Source organism: Mixophyes fleayi, chromosome 8, assembly GCF_038048845.1.
Source record: "Mixophyes fleayi isolate aMixFle1 chromosome 8, aMixFle1.hap1, whole genome shotgun sequence".
Classification (NCBI taxonomy): domain Eukaryota; kingdom Metazoa; phylum Chordata; class Amphibia; order Anura; family Limnodynastidae; genus Mixophyes; species Mixophyes fleayi.
The window spans coordinates 13,163,742-13,179,626 of record NC_134409.1 but is presented as its reverse complement, the minus strand read 5'-3'; the positions used below and the strand labels follow the sequence as shown (position 1 = coordinate 13,179,626).

The following is a 15,885-nucleotide window of genomic DNA, read 5'->3' as shown; positions in this document are numbered from 1 at the left end:
TCTTCATTAAAGACTTTAGTTGTTGAAAATCAGGACTGTCCTGCAGAAATTGGGACTTGTGACCTAATTATTATAGACGTTTCTGTGGGCACGGCTGCAAGGCTGGTAATTAGCGCTGTCATAACGTCAAACCAGCAGCTTACATTATCTATACAAGGTGTTCTTTATCTGAATAACTATTGGATACTTGAATGTATATTGTAACCAAAGATGTGACTGAATGACAAATTTGGAGAAACAAAAGCATAGCTTGCAACATGGCCAATTTCATCACAGTTGTATATCATCATCATCACCATTTATTTATATAGCGCCCCTAATTCCGCAGCGCTGTACAGAGAACTCACTCACATCAGTGCCTGCCCCATTGGAGCTTACAGTCTAAATTCCCTAACATACACACACACACACACACACACACACACACACACACACACACACACACACACGCAGACTAGGGTCAATTTGTTAGCAGCCAATTAACCTACCAATATGTTTTTGGAGTGTGGGAGGAAACCGGAGCACCTGGAGGAAACCCACGCAAACACGGGGAGAACATACATACAAACTTCACACAGATAAGGCCATGGTCAGGAATCGAACTCATGACCCCAGTGCTGTAAGAATATATATGCTATATATGGTTTTATGTTATCATTCTGTGCAGACAGTGAGAAAGTTCAAGGTAACGTATCTGCCACCTCTATGTCATGTTTTGGGTCCTACCTTGATCTGACCATGCCTCATATTCGCTAATGATTTCACAAATTGTTTTACACTAAGCCACACAGCACCCCCATTTCACACAATAAGATCAGTAAGGTTAACTACAGAGTCCTGGGAGAAGATAAAGTGATTTTGAGTGAAAGAAGGTAAAAAATTGAACTGTCAGACAGTTGTTGTCAGCTCTTACCCTTAACACTGCATATCTGTGTGTATCTAGCAAAATGAAAACATAAGGTATTGGTTCATATTTTGATCAAAACATTTATGACTGCATCCCAGCATCACGGGTACTTCAATGTATGCAGGTCCTACACTGACATATATTCTTTAAACACCATTAAAATGCAGTTAAAATCAGATGCACTCACCTCCCAGGTGCAATTGAACTGTATTAAACAATAAGCTTCGCAAGACCACTTAGCACCATGAATAGCAAGAATAATTGTAAACATCCCTCAATATATACGTGTCAATTTACATATTTCAAATAATTGAAATGCAAATTAAGATTTCATAATTTTTTCCCCATTGTAGATAGGAAACACACGGAATCCTTTTCATCCAACAGTTCAGTAGCTAGTAGCTCAAGTGAAGATGGCTCAGATAGTGATGGTGATAATGAAAAAGTTGCCAATCATGAAACAGTGGGTGGCAAGAGAACGAAATCAAAGAATAAGCCCAAAGAATCAGATGATCATTCTGAAGCACATGCCCAAGCTGATTTAGAGAAGGATCCTGAGGCTGAGGAGGCCCCAGATGAGAGAAACAAGCTTCTGGAGACACAAGCTGAGAACAATGACCTAACAGTTGATAAGGATGTTGAAGATGACACAGATGAGGTGTCAGTGAGAACAAAAGTTTACAGGGAAACAGACTGTGTGAGTCCAGGAGAAAATGAGCAAGTGAATGAGAGTGAACCTTTAGATCACATGGACGAGGACAAGCCTGAGATAGAAGAGGCTTTAGATAATAAACATGACAGTGAAGAGGAAGGTGGTGAGTATAGGCTGTGATTGGCAATGTTCCTCTCTGGATTGGTGCATGCTGCCAGTGTGTTGTGTTCAGTGTGTTTATCCAACAGAGCATGCACTATATACTTTATCAATGTTTCATATGCATCATCATCATCATTTATTTATATAGCTCCAACATATTCAGTAGTGCTTTACAATTGGGGACAAACATAGTAAACTAATAAACAATCTGGGTAAAACAGACAAAGAGGTGAGAAGGCCCTGCTCGCAAGCTTACAATCTATCGGACAATGGGAGTTTGATACTTGAGGTTAAGTCTACATTTTGCATTTCGGCCCAGCCAGACTGCAAAGGTAAAAGTGTCTCATAAGCTAAATGATCCTGTCACACAACAATGTTGGTCAGGGGGTAGTTGTCTTGTGTGAATTTGTGTAACGGGTGGTAATATTGTAAGGTAGTGAGGTTAAGAGGGTGGTTGAGGAATATTATAAGGTTGTCTGGAGAGGTGGGTTTTCAGAGAACACTTGTAAGTTTGTAGACCAGAGGAGAGTCTTATTGTGCGAGGGAGAGAATGCCATAGAGTGGGTGCAGCCCAAAAAAAGTCATGTAAACGGGAATGGGAGGATGTAATAAGTGTGGATGAGAGACGCAGATCTTGTGCAGAACGGAGTTGCAGAGTTGGGAGATATTTTGAGACGAGAGAAGATGTATCTTGGTGCAACTTTGTTGATGGCCTTGTAGGTTAGTAAAATATTTTATATTGGATTCGGTAGAAAACAGGCAACCAGTGTAGAGACATACAGAGTGATTCAACTTTGTAAGGAAAATCAATCTTGACGCATCGTGCAAAATAGATAAGGAGGGAATTGCAATAGTCAATGCGGGAAATGATAAGTGCATGAATTAAGTTTTTTGCAGTGTCTTGCGTGAGATATGTGCGAATTCTGGAAATGTTTTTTAGATGTATGTAACATGATTTAGATATAGAGTCAATGTGGGGAACAAAGGATAGGTGTGAGTCAAGGATTACACCTAGGCAGCGAGCTTGTGGGGTGGGATTTATGGTCATGTTATCAACAGAGATAGAAATGTCAGGTATGCTCTTGTTGGTGGGTGGGAATATTTTTAACTCTGTTTTAGAAAGATTAAGTTTGAGTTTGCGAGAGGACATCTAAGATGAAATGACAGACCATCATGTGCTATAAATCCACTCATCTGATGGTGTTGTGGATAAAGTCCAATCCAAATGTAAACAGATGATCATCATCATCAGCTATTTATATAGCGGCACTAATTCCGCAGCGCTGTAGAGAGAGCTCACTCACATCATTCCCTGCCCCAATGGAGCTTACAGTCTAAATTCCCTAACATACACACACAGATAGACATACAGACAGACTAGGGTCAATTTGATAGCAGCCAATTAACCTACCAGTATGTATTTGGAGTGTGGTAGGAAACCGGAGCACCCGGAGGAAACCCACACTAACACAGGGAGAACATACAAACTCCACACAGATAAGGCCATGGTTGGGAATTGAACTCATGACCCCAGTGCTGTAAGGCAGAAGTGCTAACCACTAAACCACCGTGCTGCCCAATGATATCCTTATTGCTGTGTATTTTATTTATACACTATATTAATTATATTCGTTGGACTCTAAACACCCAATAGGGTCTAGGCTTAAAACTTGAGGTGTAGTTTGAAACAAATAGGTGTTCCTCTTATAAATATAAATAGGTTGATAGTCTGATATTTATAAGAGGAACACCTATGACATTCGTTTCAAACTACACCTCAAGTTTTAAGCAACTAGACCCTATTGTGTGTTTAGAGTCCAACGAATTTAATTAATACAAGTTAACCCGTGCATGATACTCATGCATTCTAGTCAAATCAAGCTACTTAAGGTGTTAAAAAGGTTCTTGTCATGCATTTGGGCCATAGCCCAGGCCTCCTCAGGGGAAGAGCGTTACTTCCCGACGCAAGCGCCCTTTTTTAACGTGGTTTTGTCCACATGTCACCACCTCATCATTTTTCTCCATAACCTCATCCTTCATCTTTATCGCCACATCTATCCAGATGTCTATCCAGACACAGGGATCTCTCTCAGCGGTCCTGAGTATCACACTACTCTCACTCTGTCACCCCCGGCAACCACCAACCACTCCCCACTGTCACCCCCGGCAACCACCAACCACTCCCCACTGTCACCCCCGGCAACCACCAACCACTCCCAACTGTCACTTCTCCTTCAAGAAATATATATATATTTTTTTAAAATCTTTATAAACACTTTTAACAATTAACAAATTAAATTAACAAATTAAAAACATCTTAGTATACCAAATGTCAGCCCTTTCTGAGTTTTTTTTTCCACACACACTAAGAATTTAGTAGGTCAGTGTATAACTTCGCCCAGCAGGTGGCGCTGCAGCTTGGTTTTTTTTTTTTTCACACACACACACACACACACACACACACACACACACACACACACACACACACACACAGACTAACACACGCCACTAGGCTTTTATATTATAGATAGTGTATAAATAAAATACACAGCAAGAAGGATATTATCTGTTTACATTAGGGTTGGACTTTATCCACAACACCATCAGATGAGTGGATTTAGAATATGAGTACTATAAGACCAGCGATGCAGCCAAGTAATATAACTACTTTTGTAACTGTTTACCTCATATTGGTTTGAACTTCATTAATACATTTTTAATATTTCGGTTTAAGTTGTTTTTAAGTGAAATTAATAAAGATTACAATGTTTATTTTTAAATTATCACATACAACACAGGAGTGCCCTTATACACAATGTCAGCTTCTCTACTTTATTGTTTCTCAGTGATACAATTTTGTGTGGGTGCAGCCCCCTCGTAAATCATTAGAGTGTTTGACTTGTTGACTTTGTACAATTTGAGGGACTGTTGTTTACTCTGTGCGGTGTAATTTGTTCTCTTACACTAATCTTTAGTGTGTTCTGTCACACTGCTTTCTTACACCAGCACGAGTAGTTACAATAATTACAAATAATTAATGAATAGTAATTGATTAGAACATAACTGATGGCGGCCTTTAGTATTGGCGGAGACCTATTCAAGAGACAGGAAAAGTGGCCGTCTAATGTTGAAATTGATTTCCTCTCAGACATTGTATTCAGAAAGGGTATAAAAAGGTATTGCAAGCAAGATCTTTTCAGATCTGAAGAATGTTATGTTTAAACAGACCACAAAATTGTGGAATAAAACAATGTTTAGCAATTATGTTAAACAAGGCATGATCCCAAGGGGGTTAAGACCAAAATTATACCTGGCCTTCGAATTGGCAAATAAAAATCTTAAGAGGGATTGGGAAACATCTTTGATCAAGTGCTCTAATGAATTGATCAGCATGTTGATCAGACATGATAGCTTAATACTTGAGCAATATACCCAGCAAATAACAACACTGGGAGACAAATTAAAGGTGTTTGAAGGATTAGAGACCTTTCAGAAATCATAAGAGAGGTTCAAAAGTGAGCTGGATCATTTTGAAAAAATGGTCATTGAGAAGAAACGTAATAAATTAACTGGAGATAGAAATGATAATTTTAATAATTCCTGATTTATTAAGGAAAGTACTATTTTTTTTACTTAAATTTTCTACTGGACAAAACCATGTTACAATGCAAGGGGTGCAAATTAGTTTTTTAATTTTGCACATAAGTTAAATACTGTTTTTTGTTCCTTGATCAATTTTACATTTCAGAGTACAAATAAGCTATCAAGTATTTATGTGTTATATGAAAAAACAGCCAGTATTTAACTTATGTGCAAAATAAAAAAACTAATTTGCACCCCTTGAATTGCAACATGGTTTTGTCCAGAAAACTTAAGTAAGAAAACTTACTCAATTTCTTGCTTAACTTCCTTACTCAATCAGGCCCAAAGTCTTTAAATGGAATTCAATTAAACAATCAAGGAAATTAACACCTATTTACAGTAGTTCAGAGATGGACTCATCAGAGGGAGAGGTTTCAGATTATTCAACCACCAATAGAGAAGATATCCCACCAACTAGGGATTTTTTAGGGCCACGTACAAGAAACAGAGGAGGGGTGGCTATACCCAGTTCAGACAGATATGCGGGGGGAGGGGGGACCAAGAGAAATAAAAAGGAATCACATGGAAGAGCAAGAAATCTTACACTCCTCTTGGAAGGACTACAAACGGACACGTTTTTAGAAGACAATCTATGGGTAGTTTATTTATCTGATAAACCATTGAATTCTTTCCATATCAAGTTGCTCAGCAGATATATATCCTTTTCCCCAACACAGCAATTCATTAGATTTGAATGGAAAATGGACCTTATGTTGTTTTCGATAAAATTATTATTACATTTTTTTTGTAATAAACAAAAAGATAAGAACCTTATAATTGAATTTCATGAACATAAGGATAAGAACTTAGTAATATTTGAAACTGAAGTGGAAGGAAACGCTCTTCAGATACTCGAAGAATTGGATGTATCTAATCAATTGAACCCGTTGGATTATAATTCCTCCACTGTTGATATACCAAATTTTAGGAAAAAATCTACCTTTCTTCCGGATATTTCTATTTGCCCCCAAATGAAAACCTTTAAGAACCTCATATCCAGGGGTTTAGATATACTCCTTTCCCAATCCAAGATGACAAGTAAGTTAACTGGTAATTTAAGTAAGGAGGAAGTGTTGGCACTCAAGGAAATCCAAAGTTGTGATGATATCATCATAAAACCGTCCAATAAGGGGGAAACATTGTTCTCTGGCCCTGAGCTCAGTACCTCAAAGAGGTCTATTGCCATCTCAATAACATGGATTGTTACAAGAGATTGATATTCAGTCCGACTGCTAATTTCTTGTCAATGTATAATAGGATCATTAAACGAGCATTGGAGGCAGAAGTTATATCAAAGATGGATCATGAATTTTTGATAGTGAATAACCCAATGATCCCAACAAAATATATGCTGCAAAAGATCCATAAGAACAAATCTAACCCCCCAGGAAGACCAATTGTGTCCAGGGTTGGCAGCTTGACAGAGAATGCTAACAAATTTGTGGATTTACAGCTACGTAAACATGTCATTAGCTTGGATTCACACACAAGAGATACGTTGGATGTTTTGTCAAAGTCAAATAATATTACGGTCAATCCATCTACCAAATTAGCTTCGTATGACATGGAGTCATTGTATACAAATATTTCACATCAGCAAGGCATCCATGCGGTTTGGTACTTTTTGAATATGATGAGGTCCAACAGCTTTAATGACTTCATTTTGACATTGTTACAATTTGTGTTAAAGAACTATTTTGTATTTGAGGAGATTTTTTTTTCTTCAGCTACGTGGAACTGCGATGGGGACAGCTTGTGCCCCCATGTATGTTAACTTGTTCTTGGGTTGGTAGGGAAAAGAAATTGTATTTATCCAGCATAATGACCGATATACCACATAATTTTGTGGCTACGATATATAGATGACATCCTCATACTTTGGGATGGTGAGGATAATTTATTTCATGAGTTTACTTAGATATTAAATGTCATCGAATGGAATTTCAGATTAACTTCTAAAATACACGGTTCTGAGATCAACTTTCTAGATCTAACCATCTCAAAGACAGTTGATGGTAAATTGAATACCGATATGTATCGAAAGAAGACAGCTACCAATATTCTTTTACATTTCTCTAGCTCTCATTTCTCCCCACTCATCAAGGGTGTCCCCAAAGGGGAATTATTAACAACTAAAAGGAGCTGTTCTGACAAGAAAACATATATACAAAGATCTTGTGAGCTAAAAAAGTTATGTAAAAGTTACAACAAAAAAGTACAGAGAGTACTTATCTATACTCCCCCCAGGAATAAATTAGTCAAACCTAATATGAGATTGGAACATTTTGCTCGGAATGGCAGGCAATAACTAAAAAAAACCTGAGAAACACTTATATAATCTGATACTTGATGAAGATTTGAAAACAGCATTTTATGATAAAATCTCCATTACATGGTGATGCTCCAGGAATCTAAATCACAACTTGTTGCATAGCTCTCTACCATCAGAGAAGAGAATAGACCAACTGGATTCTTTAAATGTAGGATATGCAAAACCTGTCGATATATGGTTCAGACCAAAGAATACAGAGATTCATTTTTTAAAAAAATGAAAGATCCACCAGTTCTTAAACTGTACAGTCATGGGCAAAAGTTTTGAGAATGACACAAATATTATTTTTCACAAAGTCTGCTGCCTCAGTTTTTATAATTGCAATTTGCATATACTCCAGAATGTTATGAAGAGTGGTCAGATGAATTGCAATTAATTTCAAAGTCCCTCTTTGCCATGACAATGAACTTTATTCCAAAAGCAACATTTCCACTGCATTTCAGCCCTACCACAAAAGGACCAGCTGACATCAGGTCAGTGATTCTCTCGTTAACACAGGTGAAAGTGTTGACGAAGACAAGGACGGAGATCACTCTGTCATGCTGATTGAGTTAGAATAACAGACTGAAAGCTTTAAAAGGAGGGTGGTGCTTGAAATCATTGTTCTTCCTTTGTTAACCATAGTTACCTGAAAGGGAACATGTGCAGTTATCATTGCTTTGGACAAAAAAGGGCTTCACAGGCAAGGATATTGCTGCTAGTAAGGCGGGAGGACAAACAAAAACCTACAATTTCTGGCAAACTCCAAGCATTGATTAGACAAGAATGGGCAGCCATCAGTCAGTATGTGGCCCAGAAGTTGATTGTCAGCATGCCAGGGCAAATTGCAGGGGTATTCAAAAAGAAGGGTCAACACTGCAAATATTGACTCTTTGGATAAACTTTATGTAATTGTCAATAAAAGCCTTTGACACTTATGAAATGCTTGTAATTTTACTTCAGTATACCATAGCAACATCTGACAAAAAGGTCTAAAAACACTGAAGCAGCAAACTTTGTGAAAACCAATACTTGTGTCATTCTCAAAACTGTTGGCCATGACTGTAATTCTCCCAATGTTATACATTATCAATCTTGCCCTTGCATCCTTAAGTATGTCGGGATGACTAGCAGACTGTTTAAAAAGAGGGTTTTAGAACACGTAGGCAATATTAGAAATACTATCAGGGACAATGCTAACTTCAAACAATTAACTACAATAGCCAGACACTTTATAAAACATCATAATAACAATCCAAGAACCTTAACAGCATATGCCATAGAACAAGTCCATTTAGGCCTAAGAGGAGGGGATCTGCAGCAAGAACTTTTAAGATGGGAGACAAAACTTCCTTATGGATAGCCTAACCCTGCATCGCCTTAATGATTACAACAACTGCATGGCATTTCTCTAAGAATCTCTGATGTCCTAATACCGTGCTAATAAATAATACTATAGGCTAACCTTGGATTAATAAAGTCATTCCAATGGACAGGCAATTATTACATTTAATTTAGAGCCATTGCCTTATAAAATCTCTTTGGAGATCTTGTAGATTTTTTTTACTTACCAGAATACCCATGACTTCACTAAATAGCAAGTACAATTTAGGAAGATATTTTATGACCAATCAAATCACATCATGGATATATGGCTCAATTATTGTTATAGAAATATAATTGTACTTAGATTGATATTTTTTTCATCTATAGATACATAAGGTCCATTTCACTTTATTATGTTTCTTAGAGAGTTTGTTATTTGTATAGTGGATAATAATCAAATGTATTCACAAATCACATTATTTTAATAGGATTTCTTTTCTTTTATCAATTTTAGCCCCAGTAATTTTATTGGTTTATCTTTACTCCCACTTATCGCTATCATAAGATATGTAAACAATATTTCGGGTTACAATGGGATCTAATCAATCAATACTTTCTTTCCACTTCACGTTTTTAGTATTTCCTCACTCAGTAACAGCCAATTCACTTCACCCATTAATGTAAGGCAATCATTCTTGGCAATGATAAGACTTTGTTACATTAGTAATTCATGAGTTAATTATATATCAGTGTAACATGTTTTAATATTTTTCAGATCAATTGTAGTCACTATGAACCCTTTTACAATTAAATGAATTATATATGTTTTGCTAGTTATGGGTCAAGTTAGAAAATATATTAGTACACTATGATTTTCTATTGGTTCTTTTACAATGACATATAAAGATTTATATTTACGGATGTGATCTAGGATTTGAAGATATTGACTGTTAAGTTATTATCTTATTAACATTAACTATTTCCATCGATTATTAAAGAATATCCCATGATGACCTGCAGATGCTGCTAGTTATTGACTGCTATTGGAAATACATTGTTTGCCGATATGTGGGACTTATAATATATAAGTACCCATGGGGATGGAAATGGTAATACCTGTTAAGCCTCCCTGATTAAACCGATCATCGGCATTCTTTATGTGAGATTACGAATAATAGTCTATGTATTTGGATTTGGAGTAAGTTACTCATTTTAGCTACAACGGACTAATTGTTATACTTACCTTATTATATCTAAATAATGTGTCTTTCTATTTGATGGATCGTGGTTGATATAAATGTTTATTTACTTGATCGAGCTCCAACCAATCACGATATAGAATGGGCGGAACCTATGATCCTATTGGTGATTGATAATACCATTCACCAAGTATCGACAAAGGTTGCTAATACACATTACTAGGGAAGACGCATCACTTATATAAAACCTATCATCTCAATTACCATGTTAAGGGTCATCTAGGGATATATGATACCAATATCTTCGTTGAGATATATGAGGATTATTTATCCATTAGCATTTGAGGTTTAGGAATTGGAATCAGTGACTATCTCAATAATCATTCCATAGTGTTCATTAATAGCCAGCTCACATGCAGGGAAAGAACAGGACTTAATCCGTTTTACACTGTGGCTCAGTACATAGTCCATATTGCGTATCAGCAACCAGCTTATATATAGGAAACTAAAGAGACTGCAACATACTATATCCCCAGGGAGGTTATGATTTACTAAGAGGACATAATATGCAGATAGCTTTGATGGTCAGTCTGAATAACTATTACAACTAGTGATTTAACAATACTAAATGTGCTTTATTAGCTGCAGAGTTGATGGCAGTCTAGCATGGTCTATGACTGCTGGGGCTGTGTATTGGGCTGCAGATCTCAGCGGCATTCACACCATTGTTAAACAGTTAAACATCAACACTGACCCTAACATCTACGACTTAATGATGTCAATAGTATCAGTGTAATAGGTTGATAATCTGATATTTATAAGAGAAACACCTATTACATTCATTTCAAACCACACCTCAAGTTTGAACCAACAAGAACCCTCTTGTATGTTTAGAGTCCAACGAATATAATTACTATAGTGTATAAATAAAATATACAACAATAAGGATATTATCTGTTTACATTAGGATTGGACTTTATCCACAACACCATCAGATGAGTGGATTTATAACACATGAGTACTATTAGACCAGCGATGCAGCCAAGTAATATAACTACTTTTGTAACTGTTTACCTCATATTGGTTTGAACTTCATTAATACATTTTTAATATTTCGGTTTAAGTTGTTTTTAAGTGAAATTAATAAAGATTACAATGTTTATTTTTAAATTATCACATACAACACAGGAGTGCCCTTATACACAATGTCAGCTTCTCTACTTTATTGTTTCTCAGTGATACAATTTTGTGTGGGTGCAGCCCCCTCGTAAATCATTAGAGTGTTTGACTTGTTGACTTTGTACAATTTGAGGGACTGTTGTTTACTCTGTGCGGTGTAATTTGTTCTCTTACACTAATCTTTAGTGTGTTCTGTCACACTGCTTTCTTACACCAGCACGAGTAGTTACAATAATTACAAATAATTAATGAATAGTAATTGATTAGAACATAACTGATGGCGGCCTTTAGTATTGGCGGAGACCTATTCAAGAGACAGGAAAAGTGGCCGTCTAATGTTGAAATTGATTTCCTCTCAGACATTGTATTCAGAAAGGGTATAAAAAGGTATTGCAAGCAAGATCTTTTCAGATCTGAAGAATGTTATGTTTAAACAGACCACAAAATTGTGGAATAAAACAATGTTTAGCAATTATGTTAAACAAGGCATGATCCCAAGGGGGTTAAGACCAAAATTATACCTGGCCTTCGAATTGGCAAATAAAAATCTTAAGAGGGATTGGGAAACATCTTTGATCAAGTGCTCTAATGAATTGATCAGCATGTTGATCAGACATGATAGCTTAATACTTGAGCAATATACCCAGCAAATAACAACACTGGGAGACAAATTAAAGGTGTTTGAAGGATTAGAGACCTTTCAGAAATCATAAGAGAGGTTCAAAAGTGAGCTGGATCATTTTGAAAAAATGGTCATTGAGAAGAAACGTAATAAATTTACTGGAGATAGAAATGATAATTTTAATAATTCCTGATTTATTAAGGAAAGTACTATTTTTTTACTTAAATTTTCTACTGGACAAAACCATGTTACAATGCAAGGGGTGCAAATTAGTTTTTTAATTTTGCACATAAGTTAAATACTGTTTTTTGTTCCTTGATCAATTTTACATTTCAGAGTACAAATAAGCTATCAAGTATTTATGTGTTATATGAAAAAACAGCCAGTATTTAACTTATGTGCAAAATAAAAAACTAATTTGCACCCCTTGAATTGCAACATGGTTTTGTCCAGAAAACTTAAGTAAGAAAACTTACTCAATTTCTTGCTTAACTTCCTTACTCAATCAGGCCCAAAGTCTTTAAATGGAATTCAATTAAACAATCGAGGAAATCAACACCTATTTACAGTACTTCAGAGACGGACTCATCAGAGGGAGAGGTTTCAGATTATTCAACCACCAATAGAGAAGATATCCCACCAACTAGGGATTTTTTAGGGCCACGTACAAGAAACAGAGGAGGGGTGGCTATACCCAGTTCAGACAGATATGCGGGGGGAGGGGGGACCAAGAGAAATAAAAAGGAATCACTTGGAAGAGCAAGAAATCTTACACTCCTCTTGGAAGGACTACAAACTGACACGTTTTTAGAAGACAATCTATGGGTAGTTTATTTATCTGATAAACCATTGAATTCTTTCCATATCAAGTTGCTCAGCAGATATATATCCTTTTCCCCAACACAGCAATTCATTAGATTTGAATGGAAAATGGACCTTATGTTGTTTTCGATAAAATTATTATTACATTTTTTTTTGTAATAAACAAAAAGATAAGAACCTTATAATTGAATTCCATGAACATAAGGATAAAAACGTAGTAATATTTGAAACTGAAGTGGAAGGAAACGCTCTTCAGATACTCGAAGAATTGGATGTATCTAATCAATTGAACTCGTTGGATTATAATTCCTCCACTGTTGATATACCAAATTTTAGGAAAAAAATCTACCTTTCTTCCGGATATTTCTATTTGCCCCCAAATGAAAACCTTTAAGAACCTCATATCCAGGGGTTTAGATATACTCCTTTCCCAATCCAAGATGACAAGTAAGTTAACTGGTAATTTAAGTAAGGAGGAAGTGTTGGCACTCAAGGAAATCCAAAGTTGTGATGATATCATCATAAAACCGTCCAATAAGGGGGAAACATTGTTCGCTGGCCCTGAGCTCAGTACCTCAAAGAGGTCTATTGCCATCTCAATAACATGGATTGTTACAAGAGATTGATATTTAGTCCGACTGCTAATTTCTTGTCAATGTATAATAGGATCATTAAACGAGCATTGGAGGCAGAAGTTATATCAAAGATGGATCATGAATTTTTGATAGTGAATAACCCAATGATCCCAACAAAATATATGCTGCAAAAGATCCATAAGAATAAATCTAACCCCCCAGGAAGACCAATTGTGTCCAGGGTTGGCAGCTTGACAGAGAATGCTAACAAATTTGTGGATTTACAGCTACGTAAACATGTCATTAGCTTGGATTCACACACAAGAGATACGTTGGATGTTTTGTCAAAGTCAAATAATATTACGGTCAATCCATCTACCAAATTAGCTTCGTATGACATGGAGTCATTGTATACGAATATTTCACATCAGCAAGGCATCCATGCGGTTTGGTACTTTTTGAATATGATGAGGTCCAAGAGCTTTAATGACTTTATTTTGACATTGTTACAATTTGTGTTAAAGAACTATTTTGTATTTGAGGAGAATTTTTTTCTTCAGCTACGTGGAACTGCGATGGGGACAGCTTGTGCCCCCATGTATGTTAACTTGTTCTTGGGTTGGTAGGGAAAAGAAATTGTATTTATCCAGCATAATGACCGATATACCACATCATTTTGTGGCTACGATATATAGATGACATCCTCATACTTTGGGATGGTGAGGATAATTTATTTCATGAGTTTACTTAGATATTAAATGTCATCGAATGGAATTTCAGATTAACTTCTAAAATACACGGTTCTGAGATCAACTTTCTAGATCTAACCATCTCAAAGACAGTTGATGGTAAATTGAATACCGATATGTATCGAAAGAAGACAGCTACCAATATTCTTTTACATTTCTCTAGCTCTCATTTCTCCCCACTCATCAAGGGTGTCCCCAAAGGGGAATTATTAACAACTAAAAGGAGCTGTTCTGACAAGAAAACATATATACAAAGATCTTGTGAGCTAAAAAAGTTATGTAAAAGTTACAACAAAAAAGTACAGAGAGTACTTATCTATACTCCCCCCAGGAATAAATTAGTCAAACCTAATATGAGATTGGAACATTTTGCTCGGAATGGCAGGCAATAACTAAAAAAAACCTGAGAAACACTTATATAATCTGATACTTGATGAAGATTTGAAAACAGCATTTTATGATAAAATCTCCATTACATGGTGATGCTCCAGGAATCTAAATCACAACTTGTTGCATAGCTCTCTACCATCAGAGAAGAGAATAGACCAACTGGATTCTTTAAATGTAGGATATGCAAAACCTGTCGATATATGGTTCAGACCAAAGAATACAGAGATTCATTTTTTAAAAAAATGAAAGATCCACCAGTTCTTAAACTGTACAGTCATGGGCAAAAGTTTTGAGAATGACACAAATATTATTTTTCACAAAGTCTGCTGCCTCAGTTTTTATAATTGCAATTTGCATATACTCCAGAATGTTATGAAGAGTGGTCAGATGAATTGCAATTAATTTCAAAGTCCCTCTTTGCCATGACAATGAACTTTATTCCAAAAACAACATTTCCACTGCATTTCAGCCCTACCACAAAAGGACCAGCTGACATCAGGTCAGTGATTCTCTCGTTAACACAGGTGAAAGTGTTGACGAAGACAAGGACGGAGATCACTCTGTCATGCTGATTGAGTTAGAATAACAGACTGAAAGCTTTAAAAGGAGGGTGGTGCTTGAAATCATTGTTCTTCCTTTGTTAACCATAGTTACCTGAAAGGGAACATGTGCAGTTATCATTGCTTTGGACAAAAAAGGGCTTCACAGGCAAGGATATTGCTGCTAGTAAGGCGGGAGGACAAACAAAAACCTACAATTTCTGGCAAACTCCAAGCATTGATTAGACAAGAATGGGCAGCCATCAGTCAGTATGTGGCCCAGAAGTTGATTGTCAGCATGCCAGGGCAAATTGCAGGGGTATTCAAAAAGAAGGGTCAACACTGCAAATATTGACTCTTTGGATAAACTTTATGTAATTGTCAATAAAAGCCTTTGACACTTATGAAATGCTTGTAATTTTACTTCAGTATACCATAGCAACATCTGACAAAAAGGTCTAAAAACACTGAAGCAGCAAACTTTGTGAAAACCAATACTTGTGTCATTCTCAAAACTGTTGGCCATGACTGTAATTCTCCCAATGTTATACATTATCAATCTTGCCCTTGCACCCTTAAGTATGTCGGGATGACTAGCAGACTGTTTAAAAAGAGGGTTTTAGAACACGTAGGCAATATTAGAAATACTATCAGGGACAATGCTAACTTCAAACAATTAACTACAATAGCCAGACACTTTATAAAACCTCATAATAACAATCCAAGAACCTTAACAGCATATGCCATAGAACAAGTCCATTTAGGCCTAAGAGGAGGGGATCTGCAGCAAGAACTTTTAAGACGGGAGAC

General features: G+C 36.3%; 1 protein-coding gene across 2 annotated transcripts in view; it reads left to right on the top strand.

Moving 5' to 3' along the window:
- Positions 1-15,885, top strand: part of ERICH3 (glutamate rich 3) — a 73,534-nt gene that overhangs the window by 43,042 nt on the left and 14,607 nt on the right. The window contains exon 12 of one of the 2 annotated variants that reach the window (XM_075181911.1): positions 1,261-1,722. The exons of the other annotated variant lie outside the window; for it this stretch is intronic. Within the exon in view, the coding sequence (XP_075038012.1) occupies positions 1,261-1,722 (462 nt within the window). The remainder of the gene's footprint in view (positions 1-1,260; positions 1,723-15,885) is intronic. 2 annotated transcript variants of the gene reach the window in all.